Raw genomic sequence first — 27,995 nt, 5'->3', positions numbered from 1 at the left:
GGCCAGTGTAAGTCCTCAAGACCGAAAGTACACATGAAGTGTGCCATTTGGGACAGGGCCTCAGTGTTTTGATGGTGCTCGATGCTCACACTTTTGGGGGAGATAAACCCATGAATGGCATACTAATAGTCATCAACGAACAATAAACTGGGTTAAGAGAATGTATTATATCATTATAAAAAATCTTCACCTTTAAGAAAATAGTGAAGATTGAATTATATTGAATTAATTCTCTACTGCCGATACTGGTAATGTTACATATTCATTGACTTACTATCCTGAAGTTTTTCTGGTCCACATTTTCTTGTGTTTTGGACAATGATATAACAATTCCTAATGACTAATACTAATAATATTTTTCCCCTTTTTTACTATATTTGCTTTTTTCACTTGCAAGTAAGTGAAATGTCCTCAAATATCCAAAGTATGGAGTAGGATTGTTGAATATTGTTTCTGCTGCTCTTTTCCCAGACTTGTTATTGGTTGCAAACGCTTGAACACAGCATACTGCAACGTATTTACTGTTGTGATCCTGCCTATCTTTTGTTCCCTTATGTGCATTTGACAGGTGGCATTTGTCTTTTGTATTTTGTGTATTCTCTTTTGTGCGTTCTTAGGGGTGGAGTCAAGAGCCCCCCTTAATCTACTTATATATCTACTACTCAAAACATGTAGATACAACATCTACCAGCAGGTGCTTATGGGACAAAAGAAGATGCTCTGTCTTTTTTTCTCTGGACTCGACTCATGGTTTTGCATAAGCATAAAAAACGGCAGAAGCGATCACTGCGTCATCGCTCTACCTTCAATAGGGAGGCTCCCAAATCTCTTACACTTAAACTAACGATAAAATTGCATTGCCACTAAAGCAGAAGAACAGAGCACTTTTATGAATCTGATTCTGGATTTATTTTCTGAAGGGAAAAGTGGTGGAAATGAAGCTTCTTTTTAATTTGCTCGCTGTGATCTCAATTTTTCTTGACAATGGTAAGACCTTTATTTGTTACGTTTTTTCCCCCGCTGTCACACTGATTTCTATGAGATATTTTAGGCCCTTGCCAGGCTTTAATGTTCAGACGAAGTCTGAGAATTGAAACATATGCAACTAAGACTACTCAATAAACTCTGCTCCTTTTTATCATCATCACTTCGACTCTTCTATGGCTTTGCTCAGTCAACGTCTTGACTGATAGAAGACTATTAATACAGTTTTGGGTACCAGACGATACTTGTTGTTAATGGATTTTGGGTATTAGACAACTTTGCAGACTAATTGTTCTGTTACCAGACAAAATGGTTATTTTCTGACAGGATCTGGCGTCTGAGGCTGGATCTGATATTTCTGGTGTGGAGACAGGATCTAACTTGTGTATTGTAGGCCTAGATTGTGTATTGAGACTCATGTATGTTTGCCTGAGCAATGAATGTGTGAATCAATTATGTTCTCCAGCACTATTGTATGTTTTGCTTGGCTTATATGCTAACTGTTTGTTCTTCAGGTGCGTCTGGTGTTGGATCAGATGTAGTCTCAGTATCAGTGAAGGAGGGAGATTCAGTCATTTTTCACACCCACGTTAAAACAAACCAACAAAATTGTATTAGATGGTATTTTAATCACACTTGCTTCACTCAAATCAGTGGAAATCTCAGTCATATTTGTACAGATGTTCAGTGTGATATTGGCACTGAGAAATTCAGAGACAGGCTGAAGCTGGACACTCAGACTGGATCTCTGACCATCAGAGACATCAGAACCACAGACTCTGGACTTTATGAACTGAAGATCATCAGCAGCAGCAACAACACCAGTGAAAAAAGCTTCAATGTTACTGTCAATGGTGAGTTGTTTAATACATGTTTAAATGCAGTTTATATGTTTAAAGTATTGTTGATGTGTTTCTTTTTTACAGTGATATTTAAAGTTATTGTCTTTACCTGTATATTAATTTACATACAGTATCTTTACAAACTTACTGTGCAAATGCAGTTTGTAGAATTATCTCACTTTATACCAAGGGTCCGTAGCGCCCAGAAAATTTTGCAAGTGCCATCTACATATAAATGTGGGATTTACTCTCGAAATTGCAATTGACATAATGATACCAGCACGGGACAAAAATGTGGCATGTCAAAAGATATGCGCAATGTAAATGCAGACTAATGGAATAATATAAAAATATCCGTATCAATATATTTTTTGAAATTCTGCTCCAGTTATTTGTAAAAGTGATGACTTGTACATAATCTTAAATGTCTCACTGTACATTGCTACTCTTGTTGGTGGAGCCATCTGCATTTTCCTAGAAAACCCTCACTAATTCCAGATACTCAGCGATTCTGGATTGCCCATCTAATAGAAAAAAAAAAGTGAATTTTAATAAACTTGAACCTAAAGTTAATCTAAATGTTTAATTGTCCTTCTGACTAGTAAAATTAAAATATATGCATCTGCCAATCCATTAAAATAATTTGACAGCTGTGAACAACTAATGAATTGTGGTTTTTAAAGCAACAAGTGCAAAAGCTCAATTGTAATACTGAAAAGGTAATACTGTATGCAGTCAATGACGTGCATAGTCCTATAACACAAAATGACTGGTTGGTTTCTATTAATGTCTCTATCGCCTAAAGGGTTCATGCTCTAAAAAACATTGCAGACCATTACATTATTAAACAGCTTATTTTGATTTAAGTCCCATTCAGATTAGGACAATAATTATAACGACAGCTATAGTGTCCACAGCAAAGCACAATTTATTCATTTATTATTATTATTTATTTATTTAACCGGGAAGGTCCCATTGAGATACAATATCTCTTCTACCAGGGAGTCCTGGTCAAGATAGGCAGCAAAGAACAAATTTACAAAGAAACAGACATCACCACACAATGAACAAACGTAAAACACAATTTTCTAAAAAAACAATACAAATCTTAGTCAGTTATTAAAACATGTACACTGTTCTGTATAAACAGATTTTAAAATATTTTTAAACATAGCAAGAGATGGTACAGAACCCATATGTAATATACCTTGAAGCTCATTCCACACATACGGAGCATAATTAGAAAAAGCAGAACGACCCATCTCTGTATGAAAAATCGGCATCTTAAGTAAAAGTTTATCTGTTGATCTGGTATTATAAATATTTGTGCAGTATGTCAACAAACTAGATATATACTGTGGTAATTTACCCACTAAACCTTTTCAAATAAATTTGAAACCTTCTCTTTTCAGAAATGTTTTTTTTCTCCTTAAGCTCAAGGAAGTCCAGTTTGTCATTTCATATAAATTACAATGATGTGTACGGACAGTGGTACCAGTAACAAACCGTAAAGCAGCATGATAAACTACATCCAATTTTTTCAAAACATTCTGAGGTGCATGCATATAAATTATATCACCATAATCCAATACTGATAAAAGAGTACTTTCTACTAAACGTTTTTGAGCAGCAACGGAGAAACATTTTTTAAAACGAAAATAAAAACCTAGCGTTGGTCTCAATTTCTTTAAAAGACTATCGATATGAGAACTGTAAGTCAGCTTATCATCGAGCCAGATACCAAGATATTTGTAAGATTCAACCCTTTCAATCTGTGTGCCATTTAAAGTTTTTAATCATACAATAATTTAATGGTAATCTGGACCGTGTAAAAATCATGTATTTAGTTTTTTTTTTTTTTTTTTAGCATTTAACTAATTTTAAATTACCAAGAGAAGTCTGAAATGAATTAAGAGCATTCTGTAAAGAATCCATTGCCACTTTTAAAGATGGAGCCATAGTGTAGAGAATAGTATCATCTGCATAAAAGTGTACATTTGCTGGCTCGACTCCTTTACCAAGTTCATTTATATAGATAGAGAATAAAATCGGCCCCAAAATTGATCCTTGAGGAACACCTGTCTTCACTATTAAAAGAGCAGAAACATATTAGGTTCTGTTTATTAAAAGCGTGATGCAGTTTTGTTATCTTAAAATGCTGGTGCTCTTGAAACAGGATGGATTCTGATTGGCTGTCAGTGTTTTTATTGTTTATCAGCTGGAAAAATGTTTCCTATAAGTTTTTCCCTGTGCTGCTATCATTATAGAAGTGGAGTGGACTCTGCAATTCTTTTATATTTAGAATGATTTTTAGATCTGTCATCATATCCTTGTTGTGAAAGGGCCTTAAGCCATTTCCATTGGTAAGCTGTTAGTTTCAACAGGTAATGCTTTTCACAAGAAGCTGCAGTTGAGTTCAGATGAAGTTGACAATGTATAATCACTCGTTTCTGACCAGCTTCTGTTATTATCTGTTTAAATAATAAACAAAATGATCCTCCGGCAACTGTTGGTTTGTGTTTCAGGTGTTTCCGCTACTGAACTAAATCAAATGAGACATGTGATGGACGGAGAAACTGTCACTTTAGAATCTGGTGAAACAAATTACACAAGTTATTTAATGACGTGGTACTTTAATTACGCTTGCATCGCTGAAATCAATGTAAGTATGAGTAAGATATGTACAAATGATCAGTTTAATAATGGCACTGAGAGATTCAGAGAACGACTGAAGCTGGATCATCAGATTGGATCTCTGACCATCACGAACATCAACATCACAGACTCTGGACTTTATCGACTACAGATCATCATCAGTGACAGCAGTTTTTGTATCACCAGAGTGAAGAGATTCAATGTCACAGTCTTTTGTGAGTGTATAATTCAGTCATTCAATGCATTTGTTTCCTGTCCGCTCTCAGAGCTGTGATGCTGTTTTAACTGCTGTTGCTAAAAACAATAGAAGGTGACATTTATTAGTTAAATCAGAGCTGCTGACCAAATTGGAAAGGTGTAAATATCAGTCCAAAATATTCTTAAATACCGGATGGATTATCATTCACTCTGTAGTAATAATGACCGACTGTCTTTAGATCCCGCAGCAGGAATATGTGTTGCTGTTGTTATTCTGCTGATGGCTGCGGCTGTAACTGCTGGTGTGATTTACTGTCGCCAAAAGAAATATAAACCTACACTAAAGAAAATGTAAGTATTAACAAGATATGACTTACTGTTCATCAATCCTCCTCCTTACTGTTACCAGCTGTGAATCTGTGTTTTCTTGCAGGAGAATGATGTTAATATCTCGCCACAGAATCCAAAAGACATTGCTTAAGGGACTTGGTATGACGGTGAATCAGACCCACGATGAGGCTGCTTATACAATAATGTAATATCATTTTGATACTTTCATTGAAAGAGACACTAAAGAGAATTGCGAAACGATGGAGAGAAGAGGATCAGCTGAAACTGCACTATTTGGAGAAATCGACCAGTTAATGACTTATTTATAGCTGTTTTGTGTATTAATGTGGCCTTTAAAAATCAGGTAGTTGGTGAATACTTTTCTGAGAGTATTTATGATATTCAGTGCCTGTAATTGGACTCAGTGTTGTTATTCTGGTGTTAAACCTGAAAAATACTGAATGTGAGGCACATTCACATAATTAACAAAGTTGTGTGTACTTGCTAAAAACAATGCTGTTAAATTAGAGTAAGTCTTCATACATTTGGTAGATATATTTTTATATTCATTTTTGGAATGTGCAAAAATGAGCCAGTTTTCTTACTTTTCATTGAGGCATTTCATGAGGTCCTGATTAGTTTGTTGATTTTATTTGTCGGCATGTGAGGAGGAAAGACCCCGTTGTGTCATTTGTCTTACCTCATATCTCATTCAGTTTTTTTGTGTTCAGCTGCTTAGACAAATATTGTGTTTCTTGCGCTCTTTTCCTTTCTGTGTTCCTTACCTTTACATTCACCAAGGGACAAGTGTCTTGAAGTAAAACCAACAGAAACACTATTTTCTTTTGAAATGGACTAGAAAAATCTTTGTATGTTTATGTGATATTATTAAAAACATGATTCACTCATGACAAGCGGGGTTTCTGTGTCTCTAAAATATTTTACTATAGTTTCTACATCCTGTGACATTGTTATATGATGATCTGGCAACAATATTTGTTTTTGCTATTGCCCTCTATATTGTTCTGTTTTCCTTTCTGCCATCGATGGTAGGCAATTTCAGACACAGCTGAGGTTAACAGAGGCCAATCAAACAAAACTCACAGAGCGTGTTTGACTGATGGATCTAGAGGCCTGTGAAAAACACTGTACACTCACATCTCTTCCTTTATTTGCATTTTCCAGTTGACAGGTTGTGTTGGTTTTGTGTGTTAAGGGTGGAGTCAAGCTGCAGGTGTGTGTGTGTGTGTGTGTGTGTGTGCAATGTAGGACCGGCCTGCGGTCCCTATAGGGAAAAAAAAAAAAAAAGTAAATAATGTTTATCTGCACTGTAACAATGCAAACAGGTTTTCTGTAAGGGGTAGGATTGGTTTAGGGACCGCGGATGGAAAATATTGTTTGGTCAGTATATAGAAGTATATGGAAAGTCCCCACAATTCACAGAAACAAACATGTGTGTGCGTGAGTGATATTTCCATTACATGACATTAATAAAGAAATATGCTTATTGTAGTCAGAGTGTGTAGCTACAACATCTTCCGGCATGCTTAGGCTATAAAAATGCTCTGCCGTTTTTTCCCTCTGGATTCAGCTCATGATTTTCCATTTCTTCTTCATCTGAGCTCAGCCTTCCTAAACAACTGGCTCAAAGGTCTTTTTATTGTTAAAATAACCAAAAATAATAAACTATCCTTCAAAACTAAAGCAGTAGTTTCAAAATCTTTAAAATAATAAAATCCAGACAGTGTTAGAAGTAAGCCATTAAATATACTAATGCCATGGGCTACGATATTTTACAAACGGAACACGGCGAAAAATTTTTTTGCATATGCATATTTCATCACGTTATCGGTTTACTCTTGATAGGTCAGTCATGAACGATTCGTTCATTTTGAACGAATCTTTAATATGACTCGAGAATCACGAGTTGTCTCAGAGAGCGTTCTGTAGGCTACAGGAACATAAATGATTAGTTCACCTCCCGCGTCGTTCGTTCATCGTGTGACAACCGTTTTCAAACACATTAAATGTGGTAATAAATTGTTGGTTAATGATTTAAACTTGTCCATATAAAGCAAGAATACTTGTTTACAGATTGTTATCTTCAGAAAATATCATGCCATATAATAGATATTGACTTAATTTTGGATCAGCTGTAATTATTTTTTTCCTCTAATGATACATCCCCTTGTTATATGATTTATGTCATTACTGAATAAAAATTAATTAAGGGTAGAACATTAAAATGTAGTGTTAAAGTATTTAGGATTCATTGATAATTACCTTTTAGTCCATAATAAATCGTAAAAAGTTTACAAGTTGTATTTTTAACTGAATGTAAACCTACAGATCCATTCACAGAACATTAAAAAGAGACTGACATGAACAAGAACAGGATTTTCAGAAAATGTTTATTGCACATGTCTTTTGATAATTATATGGTATGCTAGTTAGGCTACACAGGTGCAACATGCAGTAACGCATTTGAAAACTCCTGAGGTGAATCATTTTTGTTTCAGTTTATCTGTGTGCTACGTGACAAAATAATGAACGACTCGACCCGAAGACTCGGGAGGTGAGGTGAACTAACTAGACTGCATAGCCTGAAGACCCAGCTAAGCAACACATTAATCATTTGTTTCTCATAAATTTGGTCTTGGCTGCTTGGCTGTTTTATTCTTATTCGAAATGTGTCGCGTGAGTAGATGTGGTGGGGAATTTGACTACATCCTAGCATTGTAATGACATTCTTTTGAGATGAACGAAAAGATTCGTTCATTTTGCTGAACGAGATTCAAAGATCCGAGTCAGTAATGAAACCTCATCACTATTCCAGGGAGGCTCCCGGATTTGAACTACTGGAATAACTTCATCGCCATTTAAGCAGAATCTGCATCCATGAAGGGAAAAGTGGTGAAAATGAAGCCTCTCTTTAATTTGCTAATGGTCTTGTTTCTAGTCGACAATGGTGAGAACTTTTTTGTTACTCTCTTTCAGTTACGCCGACTGAACACCTGCTGCAAACGATAAAAACGAACCTAACGCAGTTTCAGTGGAGTGAAAATGTAAATAATAAGGTCAAGTGACTTGGTTTAAATAAGTTGGTATATTTTGAATCGGTCCATAAACTGATCAAATGTATCTTGAGTGTAACGCGAGTTTTTTTTTTTTTTTAGATTAAATTTTCCGCTAAATTAATAAAATGTAACGTAGCCTAAACGTGTTGCTTCAAGAAAGCAACCACATTGTTTCATTTTCTTTCTTTTATTTTAATTTATTCATTCATTCATTTGTTTATAATAATTTATCATAATCATTTTATTATTCCATTTATAATTATCATTTAAACCATGTATAGGCTACTGATTTCATTGATATATTGATAACAAGGGAAAAATAATAACAGCCTATAATGTAGTTTAATCTTATGATGTGTGGTTTTAAGCGATATTTGTGTTCATGAATAAGAAATAAGAGGGAATTTATTTTTTGGAAATTTAAGGTTTATTGGACGATGTTGTGCAGCAGTAATTTTCCATTGCTATCGCTTGTGGTATAATCACACTTGCTGGATTTGTGCTGGTTGGAGGAAGTCTGATCATTGAAACATAAGCAACTCAATTCAATAAACTCTGCTTCTTTTGTATCATAAATTCATCTCATGTTTCTGCTCTTCTATGTTTTGCTAACTTCTTGGCTGACAGAAGACAAGAAGACAATATTTTGGATAATAGATAACTTTGCTGACTAGTTCTGTTACCAGAAAAAAAGACAAAAAAAAAAAAAAAAAAATGGCATCCGGGGCTGGATTTGATATTTCTGGTGTGGGGGCATGATCTAACAGTGTGGATTGTGTATTGTTCAAGATCATCTATGAGACTCATGCATGTTTGTCTGATGAGTGAATGTGTGAATCAGTGATGTTCTTCTGCTGTTTGTTTGCATGTGTTGTGAATCCAGGCATATTTCTGAATTTAACATCTTTGTGATATGTAGAAAAAAAAAAAAAAAGTTTTCACAGCACTATTGTATACATTTGCTTGGCTTATGCTAACTGTTTGTTCTTCAGGTGTGTCTGCTGTTGGATCAGATGTAGTCTCAGTGTCTGTGATAAAGGGGGATTCAGTCATTTTTCACACTGGTGTTGAAACAAGCCAACACGGATATTAAATGGTATTTTAATGACAATCGTATCGCTCAAATAAGTGGAGATCTCAGTAATATTTGTACAGACGTTCAGTGTGAAGATGGTGAAGAGAGATTCAGAGACAGACTGAAGCTGGATCATCAGACTGGATCTCTGACCATCATGAACATCAGAAACACAGACTCTGGACTTTATGAACTGAAGATCATCAGAAGCACCAGCAGCAGTGACAAAATATTCAATGTTACTGTCAATGGTGAGTCATTAATGAATGTTTAAATGCAGTTTATATATGTTTAAAGTAATGTGTTTCTTGATTTTTTTTTTTTTTTTTTTTGTCTTTAGCTGTATATTAATTTACACACAGTATTTTCACAATATCGGAAGTGACACCTACATATAAATGCAGGATTTACTCTCGAAATTTACTCTCGAGCTATATTATTGTCCACACCAATGCACAATATCATTCTGTTCATTAAAAGCACTGCAGTTTTGTTGTCTGCCACTTTAAATGCTGGAGGTCACTAAGCAGGATGACTTCTGATTGGCTGTCAATGTTTTGATTCCTACAATGTTTTTTCTCTGCTGTTATTGTTATAGATGCGATGTGGACTCTTGTATTATTTTATATGTAGAACAATGTTTAGAACTATATCTTCATAATTATTGATATTGTTAACCTTGCTGTGAAAGGCCTTAAGTCATTTCCATAGTTTTAAAAGTTCTTTTTTTTTTTTCACAAGAAGCTGCAGTTGAGCTCAGATGAACTTGAAAGTAACCACGCCATCTCTGACCAGCTTGTATTATTATCTGTTTGAATTAGCATTTGATATGTAAAGTGTGTTTGAGCACAATCCAAAATGTTTCTGTGCAAATGGCTTGTGCAAGTGCAGTCATGTTCACAGTTCTTTCATGTTGTGTTGACACCCTCCAAAAAAGAAAGAACCTCCAGCAGCTGTTGGTTTGTATTTCAGGTGTTTCTGCTGATGAACAAAATCAAATGAAGAGAAAGTCTGCAAAGAAGGGAGAATCTGTCACTTTAGAATCTGATGAAACAAAAAACCCAAATGACGTGATGACGTGGTATTTTAATGACACTCGTATCGCTGAAATCACTGGAGATCAGAGTGAGATCTGTACAGATGATCAGTGTGATGGGAGATTCAGAAACCGACTGAAGCTGGATCATCAGACTGGATCTCTGACCATCACAGACACCAGAACCACTGACTCTGGACTTTATAAACTACAGATCATCAGCAGAGACAGCAGCTTCAGTATCGCCAGAGAGAAGAGATTCAATGCTACTGTTACTGGTGAGCACAGAATTCAGTCATTCAATGCATTTTCTTTGAGAAATTTAAATAAATAAAATCAATATTTTTAACTGTTGGGATGTGGACTGTTTAGAAAAAGGGAGCTTTGACTCAATAATGCTTTGACTAATGTTTTGAACATGAAAAATGCATAAAATCAGTAAAATATCATTTTTCCCTGTTGATTTCACAGTGCTGCGATGCTGCTGTTGATAAAACAGATGCTGCCATTTATCAGTTAAATTAATTTCATACAATTGATGACCACCGTAATAGTGCAAATTTCAGTCGAAAGTATTGTTGAATACTGGATGGATTATCATTCACTCTGTAGTAATAATGACCGACTGTCTTTAGATGTTCTAGATTCAGGTCTGTCTTCAGGTGCTGTAGCAGGAATTGTTATTGCTGCTGTTGTTTTTCTGCTTGTGGCTGCAGCTGCTGGTTTGATTTACTGTCGTCACAGGGAATATAGACAAACACCACAGAATGTAAGTATCACATACATCTGATTTAACATAAATGTACACAGTGTCATCTTATTTTAGTTCTTTATTTTTATTCTAGTAAATCTTGTGTTTGTAGTTGAAACATTAATCCTCCTCTTTACTTTTTACCATTTGTGAATCTGATTTCTTACAGGACAAAGATGTTAATAACTCGCCACCGAACCCGAAAGACATTGCTTTGAGTGACACAAAACATCTTTGAATCAGACTCGGGCCAAGGCTGCCAATAAAACAATGTAACATCATTTATAAATTCAATGCTTTCATTAAAAAGGACACTAAAGACACAATGGAACAGTGAGGGATTGATGTTTGTTGGAATGTAGAGGTTTATTAAGGCTGCTAAAGTGATCCAAACAGGAACGGTGAGACATTATCTGTTTCTTGTCTTTGCACTTGAACTGATCTGGTTTGACATTTCAATGACTAAACTTGCCGGCTTCCTGCTGTTACTGTTGGTGGTTTAACTGGTATTGTTGCTGTTTCAGGAAAAATTTATTGTCATTACTTTGCTAATGTTTATGGTTTAAACAACACTATCCCTTAGTCATCCACGTTAATTAGAAAACACTTTCCACCAGCTACACTGGAACCAAAACCAGCCTTAATATGCATGGAAATGAAAGTGGCCAAGTATAGAAATGCAATTAAATTATAGTAAGTCTTCATACATTTGGTGGATATACTGTATTTTATCTTCGTCATTGAAATGTGCAAAAATAAGTCGCAATGCGGTGCTGATTCGTTCTTTCATTTTATTTATTGGCTAAAAGGAGATGTCTTTTTTTTTTCCCCATTATGAAGTATGTTCAGCTGTTATTGTTGAATGTGATTGTTTTTATGTTATTATATTTTGCTGATGTGTTTATCTTGTAGAATATCATCACTGTGTGATGAACACTATTGCTTTCACTTAAATGCTGTACTTGGTCAGTCTACCTTTAAGCTTTAGGTTTTCCTTTTTTTCTCTTGTGCTTGTGTTCCCTTGTAAATATTTTCAGATCGGTCATTTAAGTGTGATTATGCTAAACTGAAAAGCCTGAACCACAGATTTTACCACAAATCATTAAGTGGACATGAATGTTGTAATTTTGCTAATCCTATTTTGTTTTTTAATAAGCTGTTTTTAGCATAACAAATATGCAGTGCATTGCACTCTAGAATATTTATATTAATATATTTCGTAAACAAGAAAATGAACTTGAAAAGTCCTTGTATGTTTATGTGATAAACATTATTAAAAAGATGATTCATACATAACGATTGAGTTAAGTGTTCATACCGTGTTTTTTAAATATTGTGTGTATGTGTTTTCAGAAATAACTAAGCTAATATTGGATCATTGAGTTATAAATCATGCTGATGCACTACTTTCACCAACAACTTTATTAAGGTTGTTACGTCCTGTGGCCTACTGCTATCTGGTGACCATTGGCAACTGTGTTTGTTTTTGCTGTCAGTGCTATCTCCCTCTCTATTTTCCACTGTCTTCTGTGCTGCTGCTCTGCAGGTACTATTTGCATACTGCACCTTATTTCCTGGTTATCAACTAACACTCCATTCACTGGCTCCTGCAGGAAGAAGCCCAGCAATAAATGCAGCCAAAGAAGCACAGCAAGCAGAGACTTGGAGGTTTTCCCTCCCCATGAGGCTCCTGCCCCAGACAGTTGTTGCTAGTGATGGGAGAAACAAAGCTTTTCAAAACATTGAATCAATTGAAACAATCACTTAAAATGATTCACGGTTTCAAATCGATGAAAATGCCACACACTGGTGACCCCTGCTGGTCAGAACAGTGTAAATGCTGAGAAATCTCAATTCAAGCAAGGGTGTGGACAATAATGTACCTACTAAAAAAACAAATATAAAAAAAAAAAAAATAAATAAAAGGAGTGTGTTTTATCTGTTAATTAGATGCACGTGAATGTTGTGTTGTATGTTTCGACATGGAAAGCAGTTATCTGCGGCATGGAAATCTGGATATTATGTTTGTAAACATCATACTTTTTTCTTTTTTTTTTTTTTCAGTCAATGTCATAAAACTAGCGAGCTAAGCCAGTAGTAGGTTATACTAACAGTGCCATATGGCTGAAGACACACACAAAAAAAAAAACTGATTTAATTGAGTGAGTCATTTATGCTGGATCCGCTCCGATTGATTCTACCTCAAACCCAATACATTCCCTTACGAAAAATAAGTTTATTCAAGTGTGCTATTAGTATACTTCTTTTAAACAAAAAAACAAAAAAAAAGGAAAGCATACTTTTATTTACTTTTTATGTAGGCTACTTCTCAGAAATGGGCTTTATGTACTTTCAGAAATATACTTAAAATGACATTTAAGTATACTTGACTTATACTTGTAAAATTCTAAATATATTTGAGCTCCTTGTATCCATGTTTTCATTGTTATATGGTAGGGGGCGCTAGTACACATCTTCTGTACAGAATTTCCAAAAAAAAAAACACAAGTGAAGAAGAAACCGAAACAACAGATGCTTCCACATGTAATCTGACACGATCATCAGACATAAAACAGCATCAAAACTGTGTAACGTAATGGAATAAAATGTCGTCCAATGAAGAGGTAATAATGACTGTCAAGCTTTGGGGTGTTGATTATCATTCTGAATCCAATTCATAGTCTTTTTTCAGCTTTTTGTTCAAAATGTTTATTTCTTTTCTTTTTTTTTTTCTTTGTTTTTTATGAAACACCCACATTCAAGTGTTTATAAAAAAAGAATGCATTAAGCTAGAATAAAATGTATCTGTTTACAAGAAGATACTCTGTTCTTTCTTTTGTTGTCTTGTATGTTCAGATATTCATACAACAAAATATATATAAATGAATACCTAAATAGTGACATAGTAGTATACTTAAAGTATAATGTAACGTTCACTTAAAGAAAACATACAAGTATATTTGCCGTATAAAATTACTAAACTAGTTTACAGAGATTATACTAAAAAAGTGTACTAAAATGCTACTACAAGTAGTAAACTATCAGTATACCTATAAGTTGCAGTACAAGCTAAAAACATTGATGTAAACTAATTGTGTACTCAAAGTTTGCTACTGTTATGCTTAAAGTATACTTAAAAGTATACTTTTACATACCAGAAAGTGGGCCAATTTAGTCCCAAGGAGTATTGAAATAGTACACTTACGAGTATACTACTAGTACACTGATATTTGTATGCTTACTACATAAAGTATACTTAAAAATATACTTGAACATTACTTAAGTATACTTAATAAAATAAACTTGAAGTATACTACTTTTTGATAAGGGCTAGCAAAAAAAAAATCAAACAAACAAACAAAAAAAACTTTGGAGCGGGTTTGCAAATAATTTTATTCAGATTGGAACAAGTATCGCAAATCTTTTTTTTCAGATTTTTTTCTTTGTTAAACAGTACAAAACATAAAACCATTAAGGATAGTTCACCCAAAAATGAAAATTCTGTCATTAATCACTCACCCTCATGTCGTTCCAAACCCGTAAGACCTTCGTTCATCTTCAGAACACAAATTAAGATATTTTTTATTAAATCTGAGAGTTCTCTGACCCTCCCATAGACCGCAAGGGTCCTACCATGATCAAGGCAAAGAAACGTAGTAGGGACTTCGTTAAAATAATCCATGTGTCATCAGTGGTTCAACCGTAATTTTACAAAGCTACAAGAATAGTTTTTGTGCAAAAAGAAAAAACTCCAGGGGAGACGGATTGTTAAAGGGGTGGTTTACTGCTTTTTTTCTTTGCTTGATTGTATTTATGGGGTGCAATATAACATGTCTTTGTGTTTCGTTTGTTAAAAAACGCCTTATTTTTCATATATTTCACCTTTGTTGTAAGCCGCTTTCTCCTCTGTCATTTGAACGACCGGTTGACTTCCTGATTCTCTGAAACCACTCCCTCAGAAACAGGCGATGGGCTCAGATTGGTTAGTTGGGCCGGTGTGTTGTGATTGGCTAAACTGCGTACTGCACATTGTCAGGAAACTTCACGCCCATTACCTTTACGGGCGACAGCTGCATGTGCTGCGGTCAAATGTAAATAATGGTGTCAATATTGCCGTATCAGTTTGAGCCAGAATCAGACCCAGAAAGCGGTAATGAAGAGAGTCAAGCAGAACTTCCGCAAGCACGGCTCTTACAAAACGTTTCTGAACGGAAGTTAGTACACGTTTGTCTTATGCACACAAAATAGCATCGAACTAACTGGCTACTATAACCAAACAGCGTTGGCTTGTGTTTACGTTCTTGATCAAATCGAAAAATTACGTCATAAAGTATACATGGAAAATACATTTACAAAATTAGTACATAATTACAAATTCGGGTCCAAAATGTTTGTACGCGTTTGTCAAAGACACACGAAATAGCATTTAACTAACTGGCTATTAAAGCCAGCGTTGGCATTTGTTTACGTCCTTGATAAAACTAAAATATTACGTCTGAAATTATACATGCAAATACATTTAAAATGATTAAATCTTACTTACAGGTTGTGGCCCAACAACTGCTGCCTCTGGTTTTAAAGTTGGAACTGCTCCATGTTTTAGTAATAGTTTCTGTGTGAATCCGGCATTGAACTCGTGTAGATTCTGGAAGCTGTCTTCCGTAAAATGCGCAGCACAGAGAGCTAAATTAGGATTGTAATTGTCAGGAACATAATCAAACATAAATTTTAACCATTGTTGACGAACTACAGCATCCGTAGGAAGCCTGAACACAGAAGACCTGACAGCTGGGTGAAAATAACACCGTTTCGACGGCATGGCTACAACTCTCCACTATAACTCTTCCTCTTCGACAAAGCCACAGAACATGGCCTTGCCCCCTTTTTTGCATTTTCCAGAGGGAGGGGTTGATGGGTTTATTACGTATGCAACCCGGGAAGTATCTCGTTGTAGTCCCATATGAGTCGTTTTTGTAGGCATTAAACTTCCTGATTTTTAAAAGACGATATCTCCGCTTACGTTGAACTTTCAGCGCAGCAACTTTGCAGATACTGTTCATGCACCAACAGCAACATTACACACTATTTAAAATGAAAAAAGTGAAATCGCAGTAAACCACCCCTTTAAATAAAGTCACTATTTTTGTTTTCTTGCGCACAAAAGCTATTCTTGTAGCTTCGTAAAATTGCGGTTGAACCACTGATGTGGATTATGTTAACAATGTCCTTACTACGTTTCTGTGCCTTGATCGTGGCAGTACCCTTGCTGCCTATGAAGGGTCAGAGAGCTCTCGGATCTCATCAAAAATATCTTAATTTGTGTTCCGAAGATGAACAAAGGTCTTACGGGTTTGGAACAACATGAGGGTGAGTAATCAATGATATCAATTAATTATCCACCCCCCACCCCCGTGCACATCACTGAAGATAGGTAGATAGATAGATAGATAAACTGTAATTTTAAAATCATTTATTTTATATACTTAAAGAATTTGGCATTTTGATCATCTCATCTGTGCTGACAAACACATACTCTATGACTTGATCCTCCTCTTCAACTTTCTGTAAAAAATGCATAACATAAGATATAATAAATTATTTATTTTTTTAAAAAGTGGTATATCAGTGGTTTTGGGGGAGAAAAATAATAATAGCATGAACTGTACAGGCCTAACTATATGTTAAATTAATACCATAACACAAGATGAATTGGCAAATTGACAGTTTTATAAATACCTAAACAACAACCAATATATAGCCAATATTGTATTAACATTAGCCCGAAGTGAAAAATTTCATAAACTAATTTGTGCCAAAACACAGTAGTTTAAATGTTTGATTAAGTTTCCTCCTTCCTTTGAAAGTTAGAGTTGTTTCTTTTGTACAGTTATATGGTTATTTGTATTATAATATCATATCACGACATGTTACTATGATAGATCATCATTATCCATACAAAAACACAAGCACACACTGATCTACATCTGACTCACTGCTAAAATGATACAAACACACACAACATAAATTAGAAATAAATTATCTTACCGATTTATATGCGTTTCCTTTGTAAAACTTTGGATCATGAAACGTAACAGCAAAAGTGATCTCATCTTCACAAATCTGACCTGTGTGAACAACAGAAATACTGTACATTAAAACTACAAAACTCAACTAGATCAGTTTTTTTTTTTTTAACAAAAATATGTGTTATTATTAGGGCTGTCAACATTTAAAACATTAATTCACACCTGGGCCAAATGCAGGTAGATTTCAGCAGTGCCAGGACACACAGTCACTTCCACTAGCCACCTTGGCGGGTTGAACTTTATATAGCCTACAGTAACAGAGGTCGACTTTTGTGGGACAAGCATGGATTTTTGGAAGGGGCAAGTGAAAAATAATTTTTGCCCGACTGGACAACTAATTAAAATTAAAATTTAGGCGAGAATAATTCTAATTTTATTATATTTAGTGTAAAAAGCAATTGATAATGGATAATCAACAGTAACAAGGTTGCGCCAGTTGAGGCTCACGCAGCCTGTCTGTAACGTTATGTGAAACATCTCATGGAGAAATCAATGTAAATAAACACAACTGCACACAGATGAAACATACTGCGTTAAAATGTAACTTACATAGCCTAGTTAAGCACCATGACACGAGAGTTTCCCTGAAAACCACGATTGCAAATTTGACATTGATTTTATACAAGGCTTATACGAGCCTACAGTATTGTCAAAGTTGACTGTTTTTGCTCGATTTGGTTAACGAAAATAGTTCAGAAGAAAGATCACAGCAAAATAGTCACGCATCTCTGAGCAACACAGCTCAGTGATGGTTGAGCTAAAAAATAAAGATGGCGTCTGAAAGTTGCATTTGGTGGTTAGTTTGGGTGTAAATGTATATTTCTGATTAACTTTTTGCAACTTTGATGTTATTTCTATCGCGAAATTAGTATTATAGTAATTAAATACTTGTTTAGTTATCACCAAAACACGTTCTATTTTGTTGTAGATCATTAAACCATTATGCTGCCTCAGAAGCCTGTCCGAAATCAGCTTTGTGAGGTGCCTTCGTGCAAAAACGCTGTGTTACTTTCTCAGCTTCAACGACTCCCGGCGGCAGCGTAACAGCTCATCAATTCATGTTCGTGCAAAGGGATGAGACGGACAAAGTTACCGATGCATGCCATTACTCGTTCTCATGCTGTCAAGTTTACAGTGCAAAATAGCTCCGAGGTGGACTTAAAATAAAGCAGAATACAACTTTCTTCCTCTGTTTTTAACTGCACAGCTCACAGTGAGAGCACGTCAGTCCAGCACATTTCACTGAACTACACTACACATAATGCATCTCACTCTGTACTACAACTCCAGTACATAGTTGTCTGAAAGCGGCAACTCCTATTTCCCCTATCCCGCAACAGCTGCCTGCAAAGTCATTGCCTCATAAGGCAGTGAGTCAGCTGCCTAAGTTTTCAGATGCAGCCATAAAGACAGGCACTTGCTTCATTCTTGAATGACTCAGCCGTCTGAACAAAGCGTTTGAATGAAAGCCATGACTTGCTGGCACCTACTGGCGGCATTTTTCTTCTTAACCTACCTTTGCATTTTTACAGCATTTCATATTTATATATTTAAAAAATCGGATTTAAAACACCAAGCTCATAACATTATTTATGCTATTATAATTTTGCAGTGTAAATGCATCTAAATGCCACTTCACCTGCTTCTGTTTCTTCTGCAGTGGAAATATCAGATTTGCTAATACTGATTTAATTTGATTGGTAATTGCCCTGTATTGTCTTATTATATTAAGTGAACTTATTAATGAAATGTAATTTCCCCACAACAAAATTGTGGCCTGTTAAAATGCTGAGTGGCTAGTAAATTTGGAAAACCTCTAGCCACAGTGGCTGGTGAGCAAAAAAGTTAATGTCAAGCCCTGATGCACGCACAAAAATAAATGTTGCAGTTACAGTAAATACAGAATAATTTTTTGTGTGTGTGTGAGATGAGTAAAAGTAAAGAGCTGCCCAGGCCAGATCATTGCAAAAAATAAAAATAACCACACACATTTTTAGGACCTAAATGGTGTTACTTACATAAATTATATTAAATTATGATTCATTAACATATTTAGAGTAGTTTTTTAAAGGGTACTGTTATTATTTTTATAACACTTGTTAAAAGTTGTAGGTAACACTTGCCTTTTTCAGTTTTTCTACAGCAGATGCAGAAGACAATCAACAGAGATCCAGCAGCAGCAGCAACCGAGATCAACACTGGTCTCTGGGGACGTGAAGGAAGGTAAAAGAGAAATCTGTGTCTGATCAACAACAGAAGACAGAGATCAAGTCAGTGAATAAACCACTGCTGTACCTGAACATGTGTGACAGAGTTGACTGATGTCCAGGTGTCTCGTCTGGTTGCTGATGGGATTGTTGAGCACACAGCTGTAGGTGTTTTTATCCTGATATTCCACCTCCAGAGGTAGAGAGAGACTGATGCTGAGATCAGACACACTGATGCTGGACAATAAACTGTTTCCTTTGTACCAGGAGAGAGTCACATGACCCACATTCACCACTGAACACAACAATGAACAATATGATGATGATGATGAAGAACATTGTGAAGAGTTTCTGCTGATGACAGGAACAGGCAGACGAGCTGGAAACATGAGAGAATAAAAATGAATACGCAAAAGGAATACTAATAAAAAACGCTTGGTTTAATGCACCAAGTAAACGCTTAGTATAATGAGAGAGTGAGTTTGTCATCTCACTTACTGGAAACTTAAATAAGTTTAACCCTTTGATACACAACATGGATCTAAGTTGACCCGAATGAGTTTATTTTTTCTATATCTTCGCAAGTAATTAATTTCATAATTCGGTATTCCAGGAATTCCTCAATTAAAGGGGTGGTTGATTGCAATTTCACTTTTTTAACATTAGTTAGTGTGTAATGTTGCTGTTTGAGCATAAACAATATCTGCAAAGTTGAAGCGCTGAAAGTTCAATGCAAACAGAGATATTGTCTTTTAAAATTCTGGAAGTTTAATGCCTACAAAAACGGCTGGTAAGGGACTACAACGAACTACTTCCCGGGTCTGATACGTCACGGACCCAGATAAACCCCGCCCTCGGGAACATGTAAGGAAGGGGGCGAGGCCATGCTGTGCTGCTTTAGAGAAGAGGAAGAGAAAACTAGGGGTGCATGTAAAAATCTATTCATATATGAATCACGATTCTGTCTTTTAACGATTCTAATGGATTCACAAGTTTCAAAATTAATGTTCTAAAACAGCCGTTCTTAATCCTGTTCCTCGTGTCGCCCTGCTCTGCATCTCTCTCTCTCTCTCTCTCTCTCTCTCATCCAGATCGTCAGATCAGCTCCAACAAACTGCTCCAATTATACATTTTCACATAGCAATGAGGAGCGTTTTACATGGGCGCGTGTGCGGTTGCCGTACTGTATTAAAGCTTTAATCAGAATAAAACCGTATATTAAAAGCTAACATAAGCAGTAGCATAATAACAGCGTATCTAAAAGTATGAGACAACAAATAAACAAACAAACATACCATTAAGAGCCGTGCTTGCACATGTTCTGCGCGATCCTCTTCACTAATATCCTCTGCGTCTCAATCGGGCTCAAATTGATAAGCAATATAGACGACGCCATTGTTTACAATACAACCGGAGCACATGCCGCTGAGCTGAGGGGCGGGACATTTAGACGCACGCTCGGCAGTTTAGTGAATCACAACATACTGAGCCAGCTAACCAATCAGAGCCCATCACGTATTTCTGAGCGAGGGGCTTCATAAAAACAGGAAATAATTAAGGCGTTTGTCAGAGAATGGACAGAGTGGTGTGGAATAAAGGTAAATTATATGAAAAATAATGCGTTTTTAAAAAAACTAAGCATGAACACGTTAGACTGCACCCCATAAACACAATCAAGCCTAGAAAGAAAAAAAACAGTAAACCACCCCTTTAACTTGTTTTTGACCATCACAAATCCTTTATTACTTTTTTAATAAAAATCATTTTTGTATCACTATGTCAGCCTCGTGTCGTGTGTTTTCCACCCTCTTGTGTCCATATATGGTCTTTTTCCTGTCCTAATTTAGTTTGATTGTTTAGATTCTGTTCAGCTATGTGTGTTTATTAAAACTCTTGTAACAACTCGACTCGACCCAGCTCCTACTTCTCTCTTAAAACAGTGTCATTCGGTCATTTCTGCACCTATCTCTCATTTCATAAATGCTTCTCTTGTCACTACTTCTTTTCCTCAGTCACTTAAAATCGCTGCAGTTATCCCAGTTCTCAAGAAACCCAATCTCGATCCTTCGGTTTTATCCAATTTTCGTCCCATTTAAAACTTGCCATTTATTGCTAAATTATTGGAAAGTACTGTAGCAGCCCAGCTTCGGTCCTTCCTAGTGGCAAATAATTTATTTGACCCATTTCAGTCTGGCTTCCGTCCACAACATTGTACAGAAACTGCCCTTGTAAAGGTAGTTAATGATTTATTACTCTCTTGTGACACTGGCTCACTATCTTTACTTCTGTTACTAAACCTCAGTTCTGCCTTTGACACTATCTCTCATCTCACAGAATTCCGTGTAATGTTCACGGACTTAATTAACCCCGAATCTGTGGTGGCATCACGGAATCGCCGAAAATTCCGTGATGGGCTCACAGAAGGCATCAGCCGTGGTCCATGCACGGATTCACTGGTTCAACACCAGCGCTGCATCGGACCACGTAAAAAGAGTGACTCCGATGCAGTTATACTTTCACTGGAGTACCTGACCCCACCCCTACCCTAAACCTACCCAGTTCTGAACAATAATGATGACGATAAATTATCGCGTCGGCATATTGAAAGTGTTGAACCAGTGGATCCGTGCGTGGAGCACGGCTGATGCCTGTCACTGACTTACATTGGTATCACTTCTGTGAGCCCATCACGGATTTTTTTCTGTGAGCCCATCACAGAATTTTCGGCGATTCCGTGATGCCACCACAGATTTGGAGGTTAATTAAGTCCGTGAACATTACACGGAATTCTGTGAGATCATGTTGTCTCATGATTTACTCATCTCTCGACTGTCGGCTGTGGGTATATCAGGTACTGCTCTTTCCTGGTTCTCTTCATATCTATATGACAGACAGTTTTACATTTCTGCTTGGGATTTCAGATCCCCTAATGCCCCCCTAAAACAAGGCGTCCTCCAGGGTTCCGTTCTTGGGCCTTTGTTGTTTATTATTTATATTTTACCACTGGGTCAGATACTACAGCGTCATGGCTTTAGCTATCATTTTTATGCTGATGACATTCAAATCTACACGTCATGCAGGCCTTCTCGATCCACATAAATCGACAAAATTTATGTTTGCATGCAAGATATTAAAACTTGGCTTAAATCTAATTTTCTGAAACTAAATATGGAAAAAACTGAGATCATCATTATTGGTACTCCATCACTTAACACCAAAGTTCCCGCTGACTTTACTTGCGATATTACTGGCACTTTAATTACTCCATCTAGTATTGTTAGAAATCTCTGTGTTATGTTTGACCCATCTCTTTCATTTCAGTCTCATATTAACTCTTTCTCTAAGTTAGCATTTTTTTCACTTATGACAAATTGTCCAGCTCCGTCCTTTCATTAGTACCAATGATGCAGAAAGTCTCATTCATGCTTTTGTTTCATCTCGTCTCGATTACTGTAATGCCCTTTTCGTTGGCTTGCCAGCTACCTCTATTGCTAGATTACAGTATATTCAAAACTCAGCTGCTCGTATAGCTCTTTACTATCTTTGCAATCTGCTCCTCCCCTATTCTCCACCACGTTCATTGCGGTCCTCTGATTCTCGCCTTCTCACCATCCCACAATATTGCCTCTCTTCCATGGGGGGCAGATCATTCAGTGTTGTTGCCCCTAAATTATGGAACTCTCTACCCAGATCACTCTGTCTTGCCAATAGCCTGTCTGAATTCAAATCGCTGCTCAAAACTCACTTGTTTTCAGAATGTTATCTTTCTTAGTTAACTTCTGTTTATTCTGTCTTATGTTGTATATTACTCTTTGGATTTCTGATGTTCTTTTCTTTCTGTTTACTGTTTGATGTTTTCCTCCCACTTCTGATGTTTATTGTAAAGTGTCCTTGAGCTCTGGAATGGCGCTATATAAATAAAACTTAATAATAATAATAATAATAATAATATTATCTTGTGTATATTAGTTCCTGTCTATTCAGTTAGTTTTGGTCTGGTCTACTCGTTACGTACCCTGTGTTCCTGTGTGTCTCAGCCTTGCCTTGTCTTGCCCTGTTTATTTGGATTAAAGACTGTATTTTGAGTGCATCCTCGTCTCCTTGCTTCCCTCGTGTGTGTGCACTGTGACACACTACCCCTAATGTACAACATGGGTCTAAAATGGCCCATATTCATTTCTTATGTTATTTTAGTTGTGGATGAGTGTTTCTTTGCTCAATCTTTGAATGAAATGCATTTTATCATTTATCATTTCAGGTATTCATTAAATATCTTGTTTTTGATTTCCACAGTTCATTATATTTATTTTACCTTTTTTCAATTCAACATTTATTCAGCATTTATTGGTCAAGTATGCATAACACACAAGGAATTTACTTCCGGTATAAGGCGTCGCACACACACACACACATACAATTTAGGGAAAACGGCTTCACAAAAAACAACAAACCACAAAAACAAACAAACTATGTGGGAGCACCCTACTGAAGTTGCGATTAGTGGCGCCATCTTGATTTTTATCCCTTTTTTTACTTTATAAACAAACAACGTTTTTGTATTTCTACATCAATTTTACATACATGGGTTTAAAGTGACCCTTATTCATTTATTTTTTTGTCATAAATCAATGTAATTGGTCGCCCTTTATGTCTGTCAGTGTTCCTGAAAAGTAACAGTTTTGCACATACAAGGTTTCTGTCTGACAGTGACGATATTATAAGTATTGGCTTCATCACTGTCTCCACTCCACCAGTAAGCTGGTGTGTGGTGTGCATTCTGGTACAATATGGCTGCCATCGAGTATATACTCGAACAAATGTTTGACGTGCATTTGAAAATATTCTTGTGCTTTTGATTTTCTTTATCCAGAGTTTTAGTATGGCTGGTCTCAATCAGATTAATGGCTGAAATGGTTGTAAATGCTACAAAGAGAACATGATGATGAAGATGAGGCAATTAGTCCTGATTCAGAGTCTGAAATATCTGATGCTGATGACTAGACTATGTGCTACTGGGTCAGTCTGGAGTTGTGGATGTAAATCCAGCTCTTCTAGATGAAGAGGACTCTGTGATGACATTGAAGACTTGTCTGATGAGTCCTCTGAAGAGGAAACTCAGACCCAGTCCAATAGATTGAGTAAAAATGGTTCACATCTACTCTACATGTAAGTGGAGAACACGGAGGTGGCCCGTGGTTCTGTGGTACAATGTGCTTGATGTTACTGTTCTGAAATACTGTACTGTTCTGTTTTATTTTATTTATTTTTTCAAAATTTTCTTTGTCCCTCCATCTCCCACAATTCCTTGTAAGCTACAATTTCTAGTATACTACATTTCCATACAGGGAGGACTACATTACCCATATGCCCCTGGTTAAGGTCTATAAATAGACCTCACTTCCTTCCTTCCTTTTGCATTGGTGAGGTGTGGGTGTTTGAATGGGCACCCAACCATGTCCGTTCCTTAGCATGCATTAAGTAAATTTGTTTTCCAATTGTATAATTTGAATTTGTTTATTTGAATTGCATAAATATTTAATCGTTATTTGGATTGAGTACATTGCTGATGTTTATTGATGAATTGGTTGTATGAGTTTATTTCTTTTTGTATTGTTTGTAGTGACATAAGAACATCCTGTTCATCTTGTTAATGCTCTTCTTTTCTCAACATCTGTGAATCTGCTCCATGTGAATTTGTGAACATCATGTCATGTGACTCGCTAGAGACTTGCTGCTTCAAAGGAATAAAAGAGAGCAAAGGACCGGTGTTCTAGTGTTTTAATCAGACATGTCACCAAGTTTCTAAAATGATAACGAACTTTGAATGTTCTAACATCTTCTATTCAACAGTTACCACCCTCATTGCCTACACCAGGGGCGGCCAGCTTCGGTCCTGAAGAGACACAGCCGTCTCTCCAGAACTGACACTGACCATCCCTGGCATACAGCTTCACTTCTTTTTCTTTTATTCAGTCACATTCACTACAGTTGCACTACAGACAGTTCACTTTCAGTATTATCGGTTGTCAGTGATATCTGTATGTTATGTGTGATAAAATGGCAAATAAACATTTCAAGTGTTAAATGTGCTGGTCTAAATAACTGCTAAAATAATTATTTTAAAAAAATGTCTCTTTTGTTTTATCACGCTTGCATAGATGGGTCATTTTTGACCCATGTGTGTAAATTTGATTTAGTAAAACAAAACCTAGCAAAAAAATGAATAAATAAATAATATGTGGTCATTGAAACGAGATATTTTGAATATTCATGGATCGTGGAATTCAGATATCAGGGAATATTAAAAGCTCAAATAAACTGATTTCAAAAGATATAATAATAAAAAATGCCCAGTGAAGTATGAAATAACAGGAAATGAATAGTTATTTTAGACCCATTTTGTGCATTAGAAGGGGATTGCATAGCTTGTGCATCACAGGGTTAAAATGTAAATCCAGTGAAACAAAACAAGAATATGTACCATACTCACCATAGACAGAAACATTGAATGTTTTTAATGACAGTATCTCTCCAGTAATCTCTAGTTCATAGAGTCCAGCGTGTTGAGTTGTGATGTTTGTGATGGTCAGAAATCCAGTCTGGCTGTCCAGCTTCAGTCTGTCTCTGAATCTCCCATCAGAACCATTAAACGTGGAGAAGATTTGCTGTTGTTTTTTAATTTTAGCTATAAGAGACTTTTCAGCTCCAAATACCCACAGTACGTCGTCAGCTTGTTGTACTTCAGTAACATTAGTTTTTAAAGTGACAGAATCTCCCTCCGTCACGGACACTAACTCACTAAACACACCTGATGAACAAACAGATTTTACACAGATTAATGTTCTTGTTGGTTTAGAAAGCCTGAAATCAGTTTGTAATCTTTAATAGCAGCAGCGACATGTAACACAATGAAACAAATATGAACAGATATACATAAGTCAATCAATAATTTTATCTGTTATGTGCTTTAACATTATTTTCTGTAGAGCAAAATAAGTAAAGTAAAAAGGTTATGCTGAATTAATCATGTTGAATTACAGTTTGAAAGTGCAAGTTTAAATATATGGATATCATAAATACATTTTTTATTATAAAATTTCCACGACATTTGTAGTTTTTTTGTTGTTGTTTGTTTTTTATTGCTCAGGAATGATTTGCATTTGTAATCATTGTGAAAACAAAGACAGATTTGAACACAGTAGAGGAAAATAATCAAAATTGAACCACAGCAGGATCTTATTACTCTGAGACGTGAATAAATTATAGAAATGTTTATAACTTACCGGTCAGACGCCAACAGTACAAACACAACAAAATGTGAAACATTTTCAGCTGCTCAGTGAATTCTGATCTAATAAGACTATCAATGAAAGCACATCTGATCCAAACAAGCACAACAGAACTAATGTGAATCCTCAGACGACAGAGTTTGACTCTCCTAATGCAAACACACATCCGCATATGAGTGTTATATATAGTTAATATCAAAACTACATGTCATGGCAAAACAGAGCCTACCTCTTGTGATTAAAAAAGGCTGTGTGTATTTATTCAGGACTCAGTTATAGCAGATAGTTCAGGTAAGAGTGGACATCTAGTGCATGTGTTTAGTTTACAGGTGAAGAGTCTCTTCCTCTCCTGCTGCTATGAATAGTGTTGATCATGAAGATAAACTGCATTTGACACAGAGATAAGAAAAGCAATCAAAACAATCATAATTTTTAACACTGCTATTCATAATTTAGTCTCAAAAAGATATATTGTTTTAGAAATCAATAAAAAAAAAAAACAGTAAAACACGTTCACATTCAAGAAATAATTGGTTTGAACTGGGGTGCTTTATTACAGGTGTAATAAATGTGTTATGATATGCATTAAGTTACTGAAGATCTTCAATGAGATTGATGTATGTTTGTCTTATGACTGAATTTGTTTGCATGGCTTACATTTACAGACAGGATCATCAGACTGGGTCTCTGATCATCACAAATGGCAAATGCATTTTCCTTATAGTTCATATACAGACAGATAGATATACAGATAGATAGGCAGGCTCCTGGCCGTAAATTTAGGTGGGGGAAAAAAAAATTCTTTTTTTTTTTTTTCTCTTCACATAGAAAACATAAACAAAACAACAACAACAACAACCAGACATGCCAACAAGTTAGTGACCTGATGCAGAGACAGACAGATTCCACCAGGTGGCGCCATTTATCAGTTAGATTAATATAATACAAATGAAGCTCAGTGTAGAAAGTTATAAATATCAATGGAAGGATTCAACTTTTGACATATACTCAAGCTAACTAGTTGTTCATATCATTGTGATATGAGCCCAATGCCCAATCAACAGTAATTTTATAAGCATTTATTTTATATTCTCAAATAAGATGAAAGTTTGATCATCTGACAGGCATGTATTCCACTATTTTATCCTTCTCTTCAACTTTTTTATAAGCATAAAATATAATTTAAAAAAAAATATTTAAAAGTTGGTTTTAAACCAGTGGTTTTGGGTGGTGGGGGGTGGATTTTTCTTTTTAAACTGTATTTATTTATTTATGGAACTACACTGCAGAAAGAAAATATGCCTACTTTCTTAAGTTACTACGTGATGATCATTATCCAGACGAAAACACAAGCACACACTGATCTACATCTGACTCACTGCTGAAATGATACAGAGACACACAGCATAAATTAGAAATAAATGATCTTATCGATTTATGTGTGTTTCCTTCGTTGAACACTGGA

General features: G+C 35.8%; 3 protein-coding genes across 4 annotated transcripts; 2 read left to right on the top strand and 1 right to left on the bottom strand.

Moving 5' to 3' along the window:
* Nucleotides 1–809: 809 nt before the first annotated feature.
* LOC131531041 (uncharacterized) lies at nt 810–5,849 on the top strand. Its single transcript, XM_058761593.1, has 5 exons — nt 810–987; nt 1,500–1,838; nt 4,352–4,696; nt 4,919–5,030; nt 5,113–5,849. Exons 1-5 carry the CDS (start codon nt 936–938, stop codon nt 5,216–5,218), a joined length of 954 nt encoding a protein of 317 aa, XP_058617576.1. The 5' UTR covers nt 810–935; the 3' UTR covers nt 5,219–5,849.
* Nucleotides 5,850–7,467: 1,618 nt separating this feature from the next.
* Nucleotides 7,468–12,244, top strand: LOC131531051 (carcinoembryonic antigen-related cell adhesion molecule 1-like). 2 transcript variants are annotated; one of them, XM_058761605.1, is made up of 6 exons: nt 7,468–7,584; nt 7,846–7,977; nt 9,079–9,412; nt 10,134–10,475; nt 10,833–10,966; nt 11,118–12,244. In XM_058761605.1, exons 3-6 carry the CDS (start codon nt 9,319–9,321, stop codon nt 11,184–11,186), a joined length of 639 nt encoding a protein of 212 aa, XP_058617588.1. In that variant the 5' UTR covers nt 7,468–7,584; nt 7,846–7,977; nt 9,079–9,318; the 3' UTR covers nt 11,187–12,244. The 2 variants fall into 2 exon arrangements, with proteins under 2 accessions (XP_058617588.1, XP_058617589.1); XM_058761606.1 differs by lacking the exon at nt 7,468–7,584 and adding an exon at nt 7,604–7,706.
* Nucleotides 12,245–19,162: 6,918 nt separating this feature from the next.
* Nucleotides 19,163–27,452, bottom strand: LOC131530243 (SLAM family member 9-like). Its single transcript, XM_058760393.1, has 4 exons — nt 27,395–27,452; nt 25,732–26,049; nt 19,330–19,620; nt 19,163–19,239 (listed from the first exon to the last, which is right to left on the bottom strand). Exons 1-4 carry the CDS (start codon nt 27,450–27,452, stop codon nt 19,172–19,174), a joined length of 735 nt encoding a protein of 244 aa, XP_058616376.1. The 3' UTR covers nt 19,163–19,171.
* Between the last annotated feature and the right edge of the window lie 543 nt (nt 27,453–27,995).

Source organism: Onychostoma macrolepis, chromosome 22 (genome assembly GCF_012432095.1).
Source record: "Onychostoma macrolepis isolate SWU-2019 chromosome 22, ASM1243209v1, whole genome shotgun sequence".
In the NCBI taxonomy this organism is placed as follows: Eukaryota; Metazoa; Chordata; class Actinopteri; order Cypriniformes; family Cyprinidae; genus Onychostoma; species Onychostoma macrolepis.
Note: the sequence above shows the minus strand (reverse complement) of the source record. Positions and strands in the feature narration are given on the sequence as shown.